This window comes from Maniola hyperantus, chromosome 15, assembly GCF_902806685.2.
Source record: "Maniola hyperantus chromosome 15, iAphHyp1.2, whole genome shotgun sequence".
Taxonomy (NCBI): Eukaryota; Metazoa; Arthropoda; class Insecta; order Lepidoptera; family Nymphalidae; genus Maniola; species Maniola hyperantus.
This window is the reverse complement of record NC_048550.1, coordinates 5,836,588-5,854,293: the sequence shown is the minus strand read 5'-3', so window position 1 is coordinate 5,854,293 and position 17,706 is coordinate 5,836,588. Positions and strand designations below refer to the sequence as shown.

Here is a 17,706-nt window from a genome sequence, read left to right as displayed (position 1 = left end):
TGATACAAAAATAACATTATCGTGCACTTTTTTTCATGTGCATGTTATCATTAGTGCTATTGTTCATTTTCATATTTTAATTTTCGCGAAGAAGTAATCGATTTAGGTCTTATTGTGCAATGTGTTTGATTAACGAGTTATTAAAAACCATACATTAAGAATAGTGAAACTTCCAGCTGGTTACAAAAGCTGGAGCAATAGGTATTATTTATTTTAAAAGTTTTTTTACAGAGACGATTGTTGCCAAAAGGCAAAACGCTTATGGACATTTATTAATTTCACAGTAGTTTTTATTGTTGCTACATCCTACAGTTATGTGTAGATTTAGTTTACAATTATTTTATTTTCATTGTGCATGGTTACAACGACGGCCGGCGTTTTTGTTCTTCTGCATATTGACATTAACAACCTTTTAAGCTGCCCAAATGGAATACTGTCCACCGAACGTGACTTTGGGGGAAATATGGATAGACCATGGGATATCACAATGTTTTATGGAGACGGCTTCAGCCGGCATTATTGGCGGATTTTTGATAGTTTGTGGACTTATGCAAATTGTTATGTATAGAAGGTGAGTTGGAATAATAAAGTAATCATTGAATTATAGAATAAGGATGTTAACAAACTCTTACATTAAATGCATGTCTGTAATTTGTGCTTATTTTTTTAATACCTGCCTGTATGTTACCATTTCGCGGCCTATCTGCTTAATCTATTTTGGTGAATTTTAGGTAAATAGATAGCTTGCATCTGGGAGGGACATAGGCTACTTTCTATCCCAGACAAATCTACAGGGATGAAGTTTGTGAGCATCTAGTTAATATGGCGTAGGCAAGCTCATGAATTATTTATTTAATGAGTTTTTGAATTCTTAACTTAAACTGATTCATTTTGAAATAACTTTGAATTTATTTTTAATTAGGATTTAAGTAATAACATTAAAATCTCAGCTTTCTATTGTTATTGTAATTTGTCTTGCAGAGAAGAATGGTTTGAGGTTTGTGCTCAGTGCTCCTGTAAGTTTAATATTTGACCACTGCGGCTTCAAACTTTATTATTAAATGGGGGGGGGAGGTTAAAATTTGTATAAAAGTCTGTCATTTTTCAATTTGAATTGGTATTTGAACTTTTCTGGAGACATAAACTACTTTTTACTATGTAATGGGATGATATCCAAGTTTGTAATTATTTACTTGTAAAGACTTTGACATCATCCCACCCAACCTTTAGCTAGTAATGAGCTTTTACATTAACACATACCTATAATTAAATATTGAGTACTGACACTGTTCTGATAAGATGTTGTGATTCATACTCGATCTCATATGTTATCATTGTGCAAACAATAGATAAATAATATTATAGGTGAATATAAAGCATTATTGCTAATCCATACTAATATTATAAATGCGAAAGTGTGTCTGTCTGTCTGCTAGCTTTTCATGGCTCAACCGTTCAACCGATTGTGATGAAATTTGGTAAAGAGTTAGCTTATATCCCGGGGAAGGACATAGGCTACTTTTGAAGAGTTTCTACGGGATTTAAAAACCTAAATCCACGCGTACGAAGTCGCAGGCATCAGCTAGTGATGAATATTGGTATTGAACATACACATTGATATTGTGTACTGAATAATTAGAATTCTATGAAAGTGTCTGTCTGTCTGTCTGTCTGTCATTGATCTGATTTTGACAAAATTAGATAAAGAGGTAGCTTACATCTCTAAAGTAGTTGTTATATAAGTTTAAGTGAGTTTGTGAAGTACTGATAATGAGAAGAATACCCAGCTGAGTTTGTTGTGAGCTCTGCTCAGACCTAGGTGCGTTTGTAACCCTTGTAGTATTAGTTTCAAGTTTACGTAATTAAATATCACCATTAAATCACTATCTTACAAATACAAAGATTGATCATCAAAAAGGTACAACAGTACTTACTTTGAATAAATGATTTGACTTTGACTTTATAGCTTAACTAGCGTATGCTCGCGACTTCGCCCGCGTGGACGATTATTAAATAAATGGCTTGAGCTGTGCGTTGATAGATCAGTCAGTCAGTTAGTCAGTCAGGTTTTCTTTTTAAATACATAGTTTTTTTTACAGATATGCAACAGAAGTGGTAGATGTTAGATCATCAAAACTGTTCATGGTGCAGTTGTTTTTTACACTGTTTGTACCTGTATTGGCTGTTGTAAGGTTCCTATTGCAGGCCTTTGTATTTAAAGGAGGACACATCTATGGGTATATGGTGAGACTAATAAATATATTTATTTTGAAATTATACACAAAATAAAACTAAATTATCAAGCAAAATAGTTCAATGGAAAGGATCCAACCCAGATAATATACGGTAAAATTAAATAGCTAAAAGGGTTCGATCATTTCTTAAAGTGCACTTTCGAGCCGAGCGTATACCATATCACCAGTTGCGCCGCGTCGGTGACGCCGCGACAGCGTCATATTAATGTACTATGCAAATGTAGGGAACTTAATTTCGAGCGCAGCGACACTGACGCACAATGACGCCTGGCGCCACAGACGCTCGGCTCGAAAGTTCACCTTAACACTTCTTTTATAGGGTTCCGTACCCAAAGGATGCCAACGGGGAAGGTAGAAATTTTGAGTACGTATTTCTAATGCCGCTATAACAACAAATAATAAGAAATTCAAAATGACCGCCATGAATATTAAAAAAAACTATTATTTCGTCCGACTCGTATATAACCGATTTTCGTATTTCAGATATTAGCCTTAGTGGTGAACATTATTGTGTTTCCACTGTCAGCTTATTTGGCTGTGATCGAAAGGCGGTTTTTGTTACCCTCTGTACCTCCGAGAGGACATGGCTTTGTGCTACTGGTGTTCTGGGCGTTGATCTTTATATCTGAGAACTTATCATTCTTAAATCTCAATAAGGAAGGATGGTGGTGGCATTTGAAGAAGTGAGAAACTTTTATAACTACTTCAATTTTTTTTATCATATTCCTTTCACAATTGCAGTTGCCTTGCTTATACTTTAGTCAATGAAACATTTGAAGTAATGCAATCACTAGACATTTCTTTTTAAAAAGCTTAATCTTTATTTTAACTATTTTTTAGTCTTCAAGATCGACTGGAAATGTCTCTGTTCGTGGGACGGTACGTTTCCTGCATGATAATGTTCATACTGGGCATGAAGGCTCCTGGTATTGTACACCAGTTTGAATACCTGCTACCTGATGACGAAAATCGCAGGAACGTTCCACCGAGGGTAAGATAAGTCCTATTTTACGTATATTTCGCTGGACCACTTCCTCCGTCTTCCTCTGGGTAGCCCACCCATACTTTTATACATAGTATGTATTATATTAAACGTTAATGTTTATAAATGACTAGCAACCTAAGCAAGCAATTGGGGTGGGGATGCCCGCACAGCCCCAGTGCTAACCCGCGGGATAGCGCGGGACAGTGCGGTGTGCGGGGTGTCCCCCCGATTGCCATCTCGACCTGTCGCGTACTATACTTATGTCATGCTATTTTCAGGACTACCTGTATAAAATATAATATTAATAGGAGATGGAAAGAGTTTTGACTTATCCATAAAAACTTTTTCCTTGAGAATAAATAGATAAGTATTAAAAATGACAAATAATATGTCAACTTTATTATCTTTTGTATAAGTTTATAGGTTAAAATGTCTTGTCCATATCAAAATCATTTAATTGTAGTATCAGATGACGATAAAGTTAAATTTAAGGTATAATCTCTTATCAAATAGGCAAGAAATGTGGGAATGAAATTACAGTATTCAAAAACTAGTAAGAGTTCTTAACTACCCCAGTTCAGCAAAATGCATAACATTTCTAAATGGGTTCCCAAAGACGTAATTTTTATTTAATTTGCATTGACTTATATATTACTTCGTATGGACAGGGCTATTAAACAAATAAAATGGCACCGACTCAGTGGTGCTTTACCACCAATGCAACCTCAGTGACGTCTGGATTTCATACGGGTCGATCATTAGTATCTAAGAGTTGGTGCTGATTTATTTGGTTCCAAAACCGTGAAAAATTTTGTTCCCTTGCCCATATCTTGTCATTTATATCGATGTTAATTTGTCTGAATTTCTCCTAAGCTGATGTTGATCGCAGTCAGTTAGTCACACATACCTACTATTTGTACTGATACTACTGATATTGTCAACGTAATCGGTGTCGCAGATGTGGTGCTTCTAACAGCACACGATATTATGTTGCACTCGTCCACAAGTTCAAAGTCGCTCAGTGTGCTTTGGACGCTAGAGTCATAGACCAATGCTAGAGTGAGTTATGTTTGGTGTCTTTCCGAGGGGGAAAATCCGTAACGCAGAAATCCGTAGGACGACCAAAATATCAAACCAAAAGATAGACCGATGCATTTACAACATTTACAAGTTTTTTAAAATATAACATGCAATAGTTCACAACAATGCTCAAATGGTAGGTTGTTTGAGCTGGCGCTTATTAACCTCAACGGCTATTCCTTGCAATCCAGAGAGACAATAGAGCGAAAGTCTTGGACACCTTGTCTATGAAAGTACCTATATTTTATAGATAACTAGATGATGCCCGCGACTTCGTCCGCGTGGACTTAGGTTTTTTAAAAATCCCGTGGGAACTCTTAATTTTCCCGGGATAAAAAGTATGCCTATGTCCTTCCCCGGGATGTAAGCTAACTCTGTACCAAATTTCATCAAAATCGGTTGAACTTTTGGGCCGTGAAAAGCTAGCAGACAGACAGACAGACACACACTTTCGCATTTATAATATTAGTATGGATTAATAATGATCCTTCCTAAAATAACTCCTGTTACTTGTAAATGTGTTCGTTAATAAACAGGCGATGCTTTATGCCCGTGAAAAAAATTGTAATACAAAATTCCTTAATATTATGTCAATGAATATCACACTGATTAGTTGGTTTACTGACCTCATAATATTTGCAATGCAATTTGGCAACTTTAAATGCCTATCTATGTATAGAACATAGAATTTTATTATGCTCTACTAAGTATATAATTTGGCCGTTTAAAAATATTTTCTTGATCTGTTCAAACAAAATTAAAGCCTCCTCTGTGATTGCAAAATAACTGACGTAGCTCAAAAAGTTATTTGCGCGTTAGAATCCTTTACCTCATCCCGAATGGCACTGGTTATTTTTATCCGACTTCCAGAAAGGAGGTGGTTGGTTCTCAATTCAGCCCGTTTTTGAATAAAAAATCAATATGGCGGCTGTATACCGCGATTTTTAAATGTGAATGTTTTATTATTTACATAGTCCGTTTTTTTTGGCAGTCGTGTTCATAATTTTTTAAATTATGAATTGTTATTTTATAGGATGACAACAGATCCACATTCCGGAATGTATTCGTCAAGCTTCGTACCCTCTTGCCGTTCCTCTGGCCGAAGAAGAGTCTTTGCCTGCAGATTTACGTATTCATTTGTATCCTAGCACTGATCGCTGGACGTGCCATAAATTTATACGTGCCTATATACAACAAGAAGATTGGTAAGGCCTATTCATAAATAGACATCAATTTGTATGTTAAACTTTATTAAGTTGCGATACACAGATTTTTTATTCAAAAACTTTTACAACTAAAGGAGCCTGGTGCGCTCAATTTTCCCGATGATATACAAATGGCTACAAACAGGACTCGATGGAAGGATATTTATTTACCGCAAAATGTTGACTCGCCAACGAGGTGATCACAGTCCTCAGACATGAGGGACCAGCAAGAAGCTCGGCGGTTGCTCTCTTGAAATATTCAATTTACAATATTATTCTTATATTATTGCAGTCCCGCATTGTTGGAGCAGGCTACGAGTCAAATCCACGCTCTTTTATCTTGTACATTATCTTTGATTCCGTAATAGATATACCTACTTTTTTTAAAATAAAATTTTATTAAGAAAATGTTGAACACAGCTTTGACAGTTGTTACAAAAAAAGTCGCAGAACACAATGCAAATGTTTGCTGGCGTGGACGCGGCTTTAGCCTTATTTGAAATACATTTAAATTCAAAACCTGTTACTTAGTAGGTCATTGTATTGAGGTATGATAGTATAAAAAATGGTTGAACTTAAGTTTGCCGAAAATAATCCAAGTCGTCGATATGCTTATAAGTTAAAATGTTATCATATAGGTTATCACAATAGCACACGGTTGTGTAAAGCAGCATTAAAGTTTTATACTATATAATCAATTTTTAGCCTAAAACATCCAGTAAGTAATCGTAATTTTCGTGTATCACTGGCACCGATTCCGTTGTCTTTCTCTGAATTAAATTTAGAGTATCTGCATGATTTTCTTTTTAACAATGCTAAAAAGGGACAGAACATGAACTTTACATTGAAAGACTCTAAATTTTAGTGCACGCTACAAATTTAAACAGTAGGCTCGCGACTGTGCGCTAAAATCACGGGTCTTACCATCTAAAAATTAAATTTAAAACTGTCAAACTGCGTCTGTCCTTTTCATACTACATTAGTAAGAAGAGGATGCAAATACTCTAAAATTAGGTTGTGCTCAGAATCAGTACCACTGTTAGCGTAAATCCATATCCATACTAATATTATAAATGCGATAGTGTGTCTGTCTGTCCGTCTGTCTGTCTGTCTATCGGCTCGCCTTTCACGGCCCATCTGTTCAACCGATTTTGACGACATTTGGTACAGCAATAGCTTGCATCCCGGGGAAGGACATAGGCTACTTTTTATCCCGGAAAATCAAAAAGTTTCCCACAGGATTTTTAAAAAACCTAATTCCACGCGGATGAAGTCGCGGGCATCAGCTAGTGTATAATATTTTATCAAAAACTTGATATAAATTAAAATAAAATGTCATGAGCTTTAAGACTAGGTCGGCGACTCTTATCTATAACTTCATACTTATTAGTTTTTCTTGTGTTTTTATTTATATTTTAAGGACAGCCGCAGCAAATCAATTGTGGCCACAACGAATTTCACAATGAGGAGAAAGAACCATCAGCATTGGGGAAGAAAAGTGCCATAATCAAATTTTGTTTTATTACAGTTGACAGTTTGTCAATACCGCCACTGCTCTTCCGATGGGACCTAGTCGTAATCTACGTATTCCTCAAATTCATGCAAGGCGGCGGGACGGGAGGGATGGGACTGTTGAACAATTTACGCTCATTTCTATGGATCCGAGTACAACAATATACTACGAGAGAGTTACAGGTATATGGTCAGAGATGTAGATTTTTTATAACGATACTTTCACGGTGCGAAAGCGAAATATGGCCAGACTTATCACTGTTTTCACTTCAAACTTCACACTTGCCAGCAGGTCTGATTTCAGCCAAGCGCTAGTCTATAAAATAAAAAACCGGCCAAGTGCGAGTCAGGGTCGCGCAATGAGGGTTCCGTACTACAGTCGTATTTTTTCGTCATTTTGCGCTATTTTTAGATAATTCAAAAACTATGATATATTAAAAAAAATCTGTTTTAGAATGCACAGGTGAAGACCTTTCATATTATGATACCCTACTTGATATAGTTATCTTACTTAGAAAATTGATAATACTAATTATTAGTTCATGACCACAATTTAATTTTTTTTGTGTGATGTAAACCTAAATTCACGGTTTTCAGATTTTTCTCCAAATGTCAGCTATAAGATCTACCTACCTGCCAAATTTCATGATTCTAGGTCAACGGGAAGTACTCTGTAGGTTTCTTGACAGACAGACAGACAGACAGACAGCGGAGGCCAAATTAAGTAGTAAAATGCTAAATTTTGTTCCAGCTAGAGCTATTCCGGCATTTGCACGACTTGCCTCTCAAATGGCATCTATCACGGAAGACTGGAGAAGTTCTACGCGTTATGGATCGCGGCACGGATTCCATAGACAATTTGCTGTCATACATACTGTTCTCTATCACACCAACGATTATAGACATACTTGTCGCGGTGGTGTACTTTGTTACGGCATTCAATGTTTGGTTCGGCCTCATCGTATTCTCAACAATGATTCTTTATATAAGTTAGTATAAAATTCTGTATATAAGTAAGTATAAACAAAACCTTCTTTTCGGGAGGACGGGGGTTCGATCCCGGGCACACACCTCTAACTAGAGCCTCAATAGCTCAACTGGTATAGGAGTGGACTGAAAACCGAAAGGTCGACGGTTCAAACCCCGCCCGTTGCACTATTGTCGTACCTACTCCTAGCACAAGCTTGACGCTTAATTGGAGAGGAAAGGGGAATATTAGTCATTTAAAATGGCTAATATTTTAATTTTAAGCAATTAAATATCACTTGCTTTAATGGTGAAGGAAAACATCGTGAGGAAACCTGCTAGCCTGAGAGTTCTCTATGTTCTCAAAGGTGTGTGAATTCTGCCAGTCAGCATTGGGCCAGTGCGGTGGACTGTGGCCTAAACCCTTCTCATTCTGAGAGGAAACCCTTACTCAGTAGTGGGCCCGCAATGGGTTGATCATAATGATGATAAGTAATTATTTATCGATCGAACTTTATTTATTTTTTATTATTATTATCATTATTATTATTATCATTATTATTTATTATTATTATTATCACAGCCCAGGGAATTTAAACCAGCCTCAACAGCTGTGAAAAGAAAACTGACACACTTTCGCATTTATGGAATGCTTAGCTTGATTGTTAATAATTTGGGTTCAAAATAAATGTGTTATTCGTACTGATTTCGGCGCAACTATATTTTAGAGTATTCACATCTTTTTCTTCCCTATGCAATAAGAGAAAGACAGATAAATCTAATTTAAATTTCTATATATAAGTATTTATAATATAATTTAAAATTCAATATATAATTTTTTAGCAATATTAAAAAGAAAAAGATACAGATACTCCTAGTTTAGAGAAAGACAACAGAATGGACAGCTGTCAACTTTTCAACTTAATTTTATAACTTACCAGCATTCACTTTGCATAATCGAAAAAGTAGATTTTTTTTCAATATGTTCCTTTATATTTATTTACGTTATATAAAAATAATGTTTTTATTCTAGTCGCAACAATAGCAGTGACGGAATGGCGTACAAAATTCCAGCGTAGAATGAATCTGGCCGACAACGAACAGAAAGCGCGCTCTGTAGATTCGCTCCTCAACTATGAAACTGTTAAATACTACGGTGCTGAGAACTACGAAGTTGTTGCGTACAAGGGCGCCATTTTGAATTATCAAGTGCGTATGCGTAACATTTTGACGACCTTTATAAGTCTTTTATAAGTCCCAGGTTCTATTTTCGGCTGGGTGAAAGGAATATACACAACTATTTGAGGAGCTGTCGAACAAAACGGTGTAATTACTGATCAAAATCCTTTTTTTCTTAAATTCGGACGTTTTTGACGCACTGAATACAAATCTGAACTCATTTCCAAGCAAAACGGTCTAAAACTATACTGAAATTGAGTTCTAAGTTTGTGATTTTGTTCGGTAATTTCAGTAAAGTTTCAACAGCTTCCATCCAGTTTTTTTGCTCGTGCAATTTTTATTTTTTGTTTAACTTCGTTTGGGTTTTGAAAGAATTTAACAGCGTTGTGGTTACATTTTGTATTCACAACATTTAGCTGCGTTTGACCCTTTTCGTTGGACAACACATTATAGACGCTGTTTTAGTTAAATTAGATTAATTATTATAATACATTCTTTCTATAAATGTATATTTTGTCTTATATGTGTTGGATTTACAAATAAAACAAATTCTATTCTATTAATAAAATAGAGTCCTTTTAAGTTACTTTTCAGAATTCCGGGGATAGAAACGTAAATCACTATTTTTGTTGCAGAAAGAAGAATTTAAGTCGCTCATAACCCTCAACATGCTTAATACAATGCAGAACATTATCATTTGTGGCGGTAAGTAAATATCCACCCAGGGTTCCGTACCAATAATAATATGGTAAAGTCCATTACAGCTGCTTATCAAATCTTTATTATAGGTATAGCGCATATAAAATCAAATCAAATGTTTTATTGAAAATAGGTAATAAATTACACTCTTTGACGGTCGGTTGTTGCATTTGTAAGATGATGATAATAGTGGTGATAATTTCAACTGAGGCCCACAACAAACTCAGCCGGGTATTCTTTTTATTATCACCACTTTACAAAATTACTTAAACTTATTAAACCTATCACAAAGCCGTTAAGCAACTCATTCCCAAGCTTTCTTATCATTTAAGTAATCCTTGACATTGTATTAGGATTTTGCAATAAGTTTTCGTTTTATGAAAACTTTGAACTTGTTGAGAGACTGAGGAGGCTCTGCGGTAGTGGAGCGACGCGGGAGGGGTGACAGTTGTTACAAGTTGACGAATCACTGAGCTCTCGCGTCATGTCATTACACCCCTCCCGCACCGCTCCACTACCGCAGGAACCTACTCAGTTACGGCGGTTACGCACTCATCCGATCAGAGTCCGTGAAAATATGTTCCTTAATGTTTCGTATGGGAGCGTATGACATAATATGTCGTAGATAATCGCTGGTTATCTCACGGATGACGGATATAATACGGATGACGGATAGAACACGGATGACGGATAGAACACGGGTGACGGATAGAACACGGATGACGGAAGTGTAGTGCGTATTTGCCGTTATGCGTTATGCCTGTGGCATTGACTTATATATTACTTCGTAAGGACAGGGCCATTGAACAAGCAAAATGGCACCGACTCATTGGTCCTAAAATGTTTATTTAGCACCAATGCAACCTCAGTGACGTCTGGATTTCAAACGGGTCGTTCATTAGTATCCAAGAGGTGGCGCTGATTTATTTGGTTCCAAAACCGTGAAAAATTTTGTTCGCTTGGGCATATCTTGTCATTTATATCGATGGCCTGTGGTCGTTAAACGTCGCTCTTACGTAATGTAAAGTGAATTCAAGGACTCCCCATTTAACTTAATATTTTCACTTTCCAATTTTAGGTCTATTGGCGGGATCGATTCTGGCGATTTCGATGGTCGTCCGAACATACGAGTTAACTGTCGGAGATTACGTACTGTTTGCGTCCTACATCGTTCAGCTGTACGTGCCACTGAACTGGTTCGGCACTTATTACAGGTGAGATTCTCGAAAATCATCAGCGGTTTTTTGTTGCTTTAAGATTTATTGAGATTTGGTTTAAGGCTTAAGATTTATTAGATAGAAGGCATCATCGCTTACCAGCAGCAATTGCAATTTGCAACCAAGAGTTAGTCTATAACAAAAAGATTCGCAGAATCATGTTAGTTACTGAATTACGAATCAGATTAGTTGCTGACTTTCATATACTGTCTCATTTAGCTACTGGATGGCCGAAATGGAGGTCCGAATTTGGCATTTACCGACCCTCGTAGAACACGTGATGCAGGCGTTTTCTGTTACTATTACTATCACCTGATGATAATATAATCGTTAAACCTAAGAGTAAAATCATATTCTTATAAGAGTCATGTGTGGAAGGATCTGGGACCTCATTGCATTGTTATTTCAAGATAATGCGGAATACGACACTGTACCTACTGTTCTTCTCCGTACCATCAGCAGTATAGTATGAAAATGTGCTATGTTTAAATGCAATTGACTAGCCTTCTAGACTACCACTACCCATTTATTAAAAAAATGTGTTTGTTGATTTGTCTTTCATACACGCCGCAACGGTTTTTTTTTTCCTTATTGAGTGCCTATTGTACTAATTATATTATGATCTAGCCTAATAACGGACGGATTTACTTGACTCTATGCATGGATATACATAGTAAATAGTTAAAGACCTGGAGAGTCTACTTTTCATCTCGGAAGATCAAAAAGTTCACACAGGATTTTTAAAAACTTAAGTCCACACAGACAAAGTCAGCATGTGCTAGTAAATTATAATAATTTGGAAAGAGATATACCTATTTCTTAAATTATTAAATGTCCTCACTCAGGGCTATACAAAAGAATTTCGTAGACATGGAGAACATGTTCGATCTAATGCGGGTGGACTCGGACGTATGCGACGCGGCGGGTGCGCCTGACCTCTTGGTGCGTCGCGGGGGCATCGAGTTCAAACACGTATCGTTCGGCTACGGGCCTGAGAGACTAGTGCTTAACAACGTCAGCTTCAGGGTCGCTCCGGGCTCTACTGTGGCCTTGGTAAGTAATACTATACTCAAGTTAGGGTTATTAGGAAGAACTTTGTAGTCTTGGAGAACGGGTGGACTCTCACGTATGCGATGCGGCGGACAGTTCGGATCTGTTGGTGCGTCGCGGAAACATGGAGTTCAAACACTTATCGTTCGGGTACGGACCTGAGAGACTAGTGCTTAACAATGTCATCTTCAGGGTCGCTCCAGGCTCTACTGTGGCCTTGGTAAGTGATACTAATAAGTATTTTTGTATATTACTCAAATCAGGAACGCTTAATTAAATCAGAAATCAGGAAATTACCCAAAGGAACTTTGTGCTGCCCAAAATTTTGTACCCAATTCGAGACCTCTGGTGTCTGCTTTAATTTTTTTTCATAAGCATAAAATATGACTGCCACTGACAAAATTTTTAATGTCAAACAATGCATAAAATCCTTCCAATTACATTTTATGATGCTAACATGAAACTTTCAGGCACACAAAGTGGAGAACAGTAACTGTGTTGAGAAAACTGATGCCCGAAAGTGTTCTATGTTCTCAAAGTTGTGTGAAGTCTGTCATCTGCATTTGGTCAGCGTGGTGGACAAGGCCTTCTCATTTTGAGAGGAGACCCGCGCTCAATAGTGGGCCGGCGATGGGTTGATATAATGACGATGGCATTTTTTAACAGGTCGGTCCAAGCGGCGCAGGCAAATCGACAGTAATGAGACTGTTGTTCCGGTTCTACGACGTGAACGAGGGCGCTGTGCTGGTGGACGGGCAGGATGTGCGTACCGTAACGCAAGCGTCGCTGCGCGCCAACATTGGTGTCGTACCGCAGGATACCGTGTTGTTCAATAACACTGTCAGGTACGGAGTTTTCTTTTACTACCCATACTATCCATATTATAAAAGTGTTCAGTAAAACCGACTGTGGTTTTTGTGGCACTGAATGTAGCAGGAATAATATGTTATTTTTATAAGTTTAATAATAATAATAAATGCGAAAGTGTCTGTCTGTCTGTTAGCCATTCACGGCCCACCCGTTCAACCGATTTGGACGTAATGGCATAATGATGTGATAATAATATTTATAGTACGTGACAGGTCGAAATGGCAATCGGGGACGGAAAACACCCGCACAGCCCCCGCGCTAACCCCGTGCGGGCGAGTGTGGGTGACGATAGTACGCTGGATCTGCATTTGACGATATGTTTTTGAAGTCACTTGATTATCGCCATTTTTGCGCTGATAGCAGCAATGTGTGTCGTGCAAACGTACTCGGAACTAAATGTTAGTGATAATTAATGAATAGATTCATCTATGGTTTTAAGATAAACCAGTATATTTTATGCCTCGTAAAAATATCAAACACATAATATTTACTTTTACTCACATTAACTTCTACAAAGGCCATCAAAGAATTATTTTAAAAGTGAGTTCGCTTGTTTCAGATATAACATACAATATGGTAGACAGAATGCCACTTCAGCGGATATCATCGCAGCGGCAAAGAATGCAGACATACACGACCGAATACTAACATTCCCAGATGCGTATGATACTCAGGTATGAATTAAGTAAATTAAAAATAAAAATAATAACTGTATAGGTGACCGAAATAAGGTTCTTTTTGTCTTTTATTTACACTGGCTGATGTCCGCTACTTCGCGTGGATTTAGGTTTTCGATATCCATCAGTGGGAACTCTGACTTACCGGGCAAATAGTCTATTACTGTCTCCAGAATGCAACCCACATCTGTGCCTTTCGTCAAAATCGGTTCAGCAGTTGACCCTTTCATAAGTAATCGACTAAAAGACACATTTTCGGTATTATAATATTAGGATGAAAAAAGATTTATGCATGATAAAGCTAATCGCATATTACGTTTGTGTGCAACGAATTTTCCAAATATTAGAAATTCGTACTGAAAATGTCATTGGCATATCTAAAAGTATTGCTGTCCTTCTCAGAAGTTTCCATGCGAAAAAGAATGCATGACTTGTATACCTGTCAATATTTAGTTTAAAGATTTGTGTATAGTATTAGGTGACAAGTAAAAAGGGAACATGTTAGAACAAAAAGTTTTTTATACAGTTTTTTTAATTGAAGGTTGGTGAAAGAGGTCTCCGTTTGAGTGGCGGTGAAAAGCAGAGGATAGCGATAGCGCGAACTTTGCTCAAGGATCCCGCTATAGTTCTGCTGGACGAAGCCACCTCTGCGCTCGATACTAACACTGAAAGGAATATACAGGTGAGATATTGTAGTAAAAACTGGCCAAGTGCGAGTCGCACTCGCACACGAAAGGTTCCGTACCGTCGTACAAGAAATAACACTTTTTTTTGTGATGTAATCACAAATTCTTGGTTTTCTGATTTCCCCCTTTACTTTACACCTACCTACCTGTCAAATTTCATAATTCTAGGTCGACGGGAAGTACCCGTCGACCTAGAATCGTTTCTTGAAGATACGACAGACAGACATACAACGAAGTGGTTTTATAAGGGTTCCTTTTTTCCTTTTGAGGTACGGAACCCTAAAAATAAAAATAGATTTCCACTGCTGAAAATAGGTGTCTTATAGGGACTTCGATACGTCATAACCTAGCGCCGCTCGGCGCCTTGATCCAGCGGGTTCCCTTTGTTGACTCGTCGTGTTGAATCCAAAAATATTCTTATTGTTATTTTCAGGCGGCCTTAGCGCGTGTGTGTGCAAACAGAACAACATTGATGATAGCCCATAGATTGTCGACAATCATACATGCTGATGAAATTCTAGTGCTCAAGGACGGTGAAATCATCGAGCGAGGAAAGTATGTACATTTTGATTAATACGTAATTGATACCCAGTACTATTTATTGGCATTTTTGTTGTAAAAAGATTAGTATTAATTGACAATAATGAAATGTCAGAGTATATTAAAAACAAAATAAGGGATGTATTAATATACTTACGTGTATTTTAATGTATTTAACTGAATATTCTGTGAACAATAAATTTAAAAAAAAGTTCACCACCATCACCATGCCATTAATTTTACCCATCCACCACGCTGGCAAGTGCCGATTGGCAGACTATACACCTTTGAGAACATTATGGAGAACTCTCAGGCATGCAGGTTTCCTCACGATGTTTTCCTTCACGGTTAAAGGAAGTGATATATTTAATTGCTTAAAACGCACATAACTCCGAAAAAAGGGAGGAGACCATGTCTTGACCATAGGCTATCACCGCTTTTGCTTTTTGTCCATAAATAATATGAGTAATTAAGACAATATTTCTACGAACCAAACGTACCTTAGAGTTTAAAAATAACAAAATATCTAAACGGCAAATCTGACATAAAAATGTTTTTATTCCAGTCACGAAGACTTATTAGCACAAGACGGATTCTACGCATCAATGTGGCGACAACAGTTAGAGAATAGGAATAGTACAAACAACGAAACTAACGCCGAAGGCAACAATAACAACAACAACACTAGCAGAGCATCAAGCCAACAGAATGGTATCACCGGATATGGTCATGGCCATGGCCACTAATTTAGTTCAAATACAAATAATAGTTTATGGTACAACAAAACATATAACTACAGTTGAGCCATTACGGACGTGCGAACTGGGTCATAAATCATTTTTATCAGACCTCTCAGACAAGTTAATAAAGTGCTGCTACACTAAATAAAATGTCAAACAATAAAACACTGAAATAACTGAATGGTTTTATCCTAAAATACTCTTTATGCCTGCAGATATTTTGCCCGCGGCTTCGCCCGTACTATAGTTATATTATACTACTCAGTACTAATGTATTACTCGGAAGGAAATATTACACATAGAACTTTAGAAATAGATTTCGACTTCGTAAAGTGTCGTTTGTTTCACTCAGACCTATGTGACGTTTTGACGTTCACGACAGAGACATCGCTCTACGAAATCGTTAGATCTTTCTAAAGCTCGATGTTATATTTACCAACTCACTACCCAATAGCTAATTATAAAACCTTTTAATTGCTGATCGCACATTATCATAATCACCGTCCTCACAGCACGCAACGTGTTTTTTCAGTACTGAAATTACGACTCAGCGCTGTAATGTGTGATCAGATTCAGGGCATAAGGCGAACTTACGACGTAAGTACCAAAGAAAAATTTCGATCTTATGCGTTATGACTTGCTGCAATATATTATGGACTCTTTAGCTCTTCAGATTTGGCGAACTTCTGACGTAAGTTTAAGTACCAAATAAAAAAAATCCAATCTTATGAAGCTTATTTCACACTTTGGGATATAAATTATATTATAATCCGGTCAAAATAGACATTCAAGGTTACGATAATTCGCATGGGGCTAAAAATTGGTACGAATGTTGGGAACACCAATATATAAATAAATTTTGAAAAGACCCCATCAATTTATATTGATGTTCCCAACATCCGTACCAATTTTTAGCCCCATGCGAATTATCGTAACCTTGAATGTCTATTTTGTCCGGACTATAATATAATTTATATCCCGTAGTGTGAAATGAGCTTGAGTTATGACTTGCTGTAATATTATATTTTGGTTCTTTCTAGAATTCTTGGATTCAGTGAGAAGATTGTTGAGAATCTGGCTAATTCTGTTTGTACATAAACTCTAACTGAACTAAAATGACAGGTCTAAATATATTGCTGTCCTTTTCATAATACTCCATGCAATGATAATGCATGAAAAGATAGCATTCGATTAAGACCTGTCAATTTAGTTTAAAGATTGTGTTCAGCAGAATTAGCCTCATTAACAGGTTTATTATATATGTGATCCATTAGAGGCGATTCGCTACTGTACCTAATATATATTATGAATTTGTAAATTGTAGGTATGTATATTATTTTGGGGTGCTATATGAAATCTGGTTGGATCAAAAATTAATACTATTATATTTTATTTCGTCCTATGAATTTGAAAAATGTTTTAATTATTATTAAGGATATACAGTTTTTTGATTTCCGTTTCGAACAGTACTTTACTACGTCCACACATGTTCTTTGCAATAATAATAGTCAAAAATAATCTACTTCTATACAAATAATACATAAATAATAAATGCCCACTTTAGTTACAAACTGACATGTAAATAATATACTGACATTGTATTTGTTAATAGAATTGTTTTTGTTACGCAATGCAATAAGGGTTTAAGGTGATCGCAGACCTATAGCAACACTGAACGCATTTGTTTCTTGCGTACTGATGCAGTCATTCTACGTATGAAAAATATAAAAGATGAATCGTTTCGCTAGATGTGCGAACAGCTTTTAAAAAGAGAGATTTAAAAAAGCGAAAAATTGAACTCCTCACGTGCCATTTTAACTTTTGGGATCAAATTTCATGTCAAAAGTATGATTTTAGTCCTTATTTTAAAAGTGAACCGTACTTTTGACATTACAGTTGACCCATGAAGTTAAAATGGCGCGTGAGGAGTTATTTTTTACGGACTATATTTCTCCAGTTCTCCACACTATTTTTGCTAAAATGAAATGAAATATGAATTTATTGAATTCTTAACTTATTGCATTGTGATTGTTACCGTATTGTAC

The 17,706-nt window shown here is 36.7% G+C and overlaps 1 protein-coding gene across 1 annotated transcript; it reads left to right on the top strand.

Moving 5' to 3' along the window:
- The first annotated feature begins 8 nt into the window (after nucleotides 1-8).
- Nucleotides 9-16,450, top strand: Hmt-1 (ABC transporter ATP-binding protein/permease Hmt-1). Its single transcript, XM_034976529.2, has 17 exons — nucleotides 9-201; nucleotides 418-571; nucleotides 2,100-2,244; nucleotides 2,739-2,938; nucleotides 3,096-3,246; nucleotides 5,354-5,525; nucleotides 7,054-7,220; nucleotides 7,789-8,026; nucleotides 9,037-9,212; nucleotides 9,818-9,887; nucleotides 10,960-11,095; nucleotides 11,944-12,151; nucleotides 12,815-12,993; nucleotides 13,578-13,692; nucleotides 14,237-14,377; nucleotides 14,815-14,936; nucleotides 15,487-16,450. Exons 2-17 carry the CDS (start codon nucleotides 426-428, stop codon nucleotides 15,665-15,667), a joined length of 2,547 nt encoding a protein of 848 aa, XP_034832420.1. The 5' UTR covers nucleotides 9-201; nucleotides 418-425; the 3' UTR covers nucleotides 15,668-16,450.
- The last annotated feature ends 1,256 nt before the right edge of the window (nucleotides 16,451-17,706 follow it).

Excerpts from the sequence above, each read along its gene's own strand:
- Hmt-1 (XM_034976529.2), top strand. The coding sequence starts at position 426 with ATGGAATACTGTCCACCGAACGTGACTTTGGGGGAAATATGGATAGAC. Across the intron at positions 3,247-5,353 it reads GCAGGAACGTTCCACCGAGG|GATGACAACAGATCCACATT; the intron begins GTAAGATAAGTC and ends GTTATTTTATAG. Across the intron at positions 12,152-12,814 it reads CGGGCTCTACTGTGGCCTTG|GTCGGTCCAAGCGGCGCAGG; the intron begins GTAAGTAATACT and ends ATTTTTTAACAG.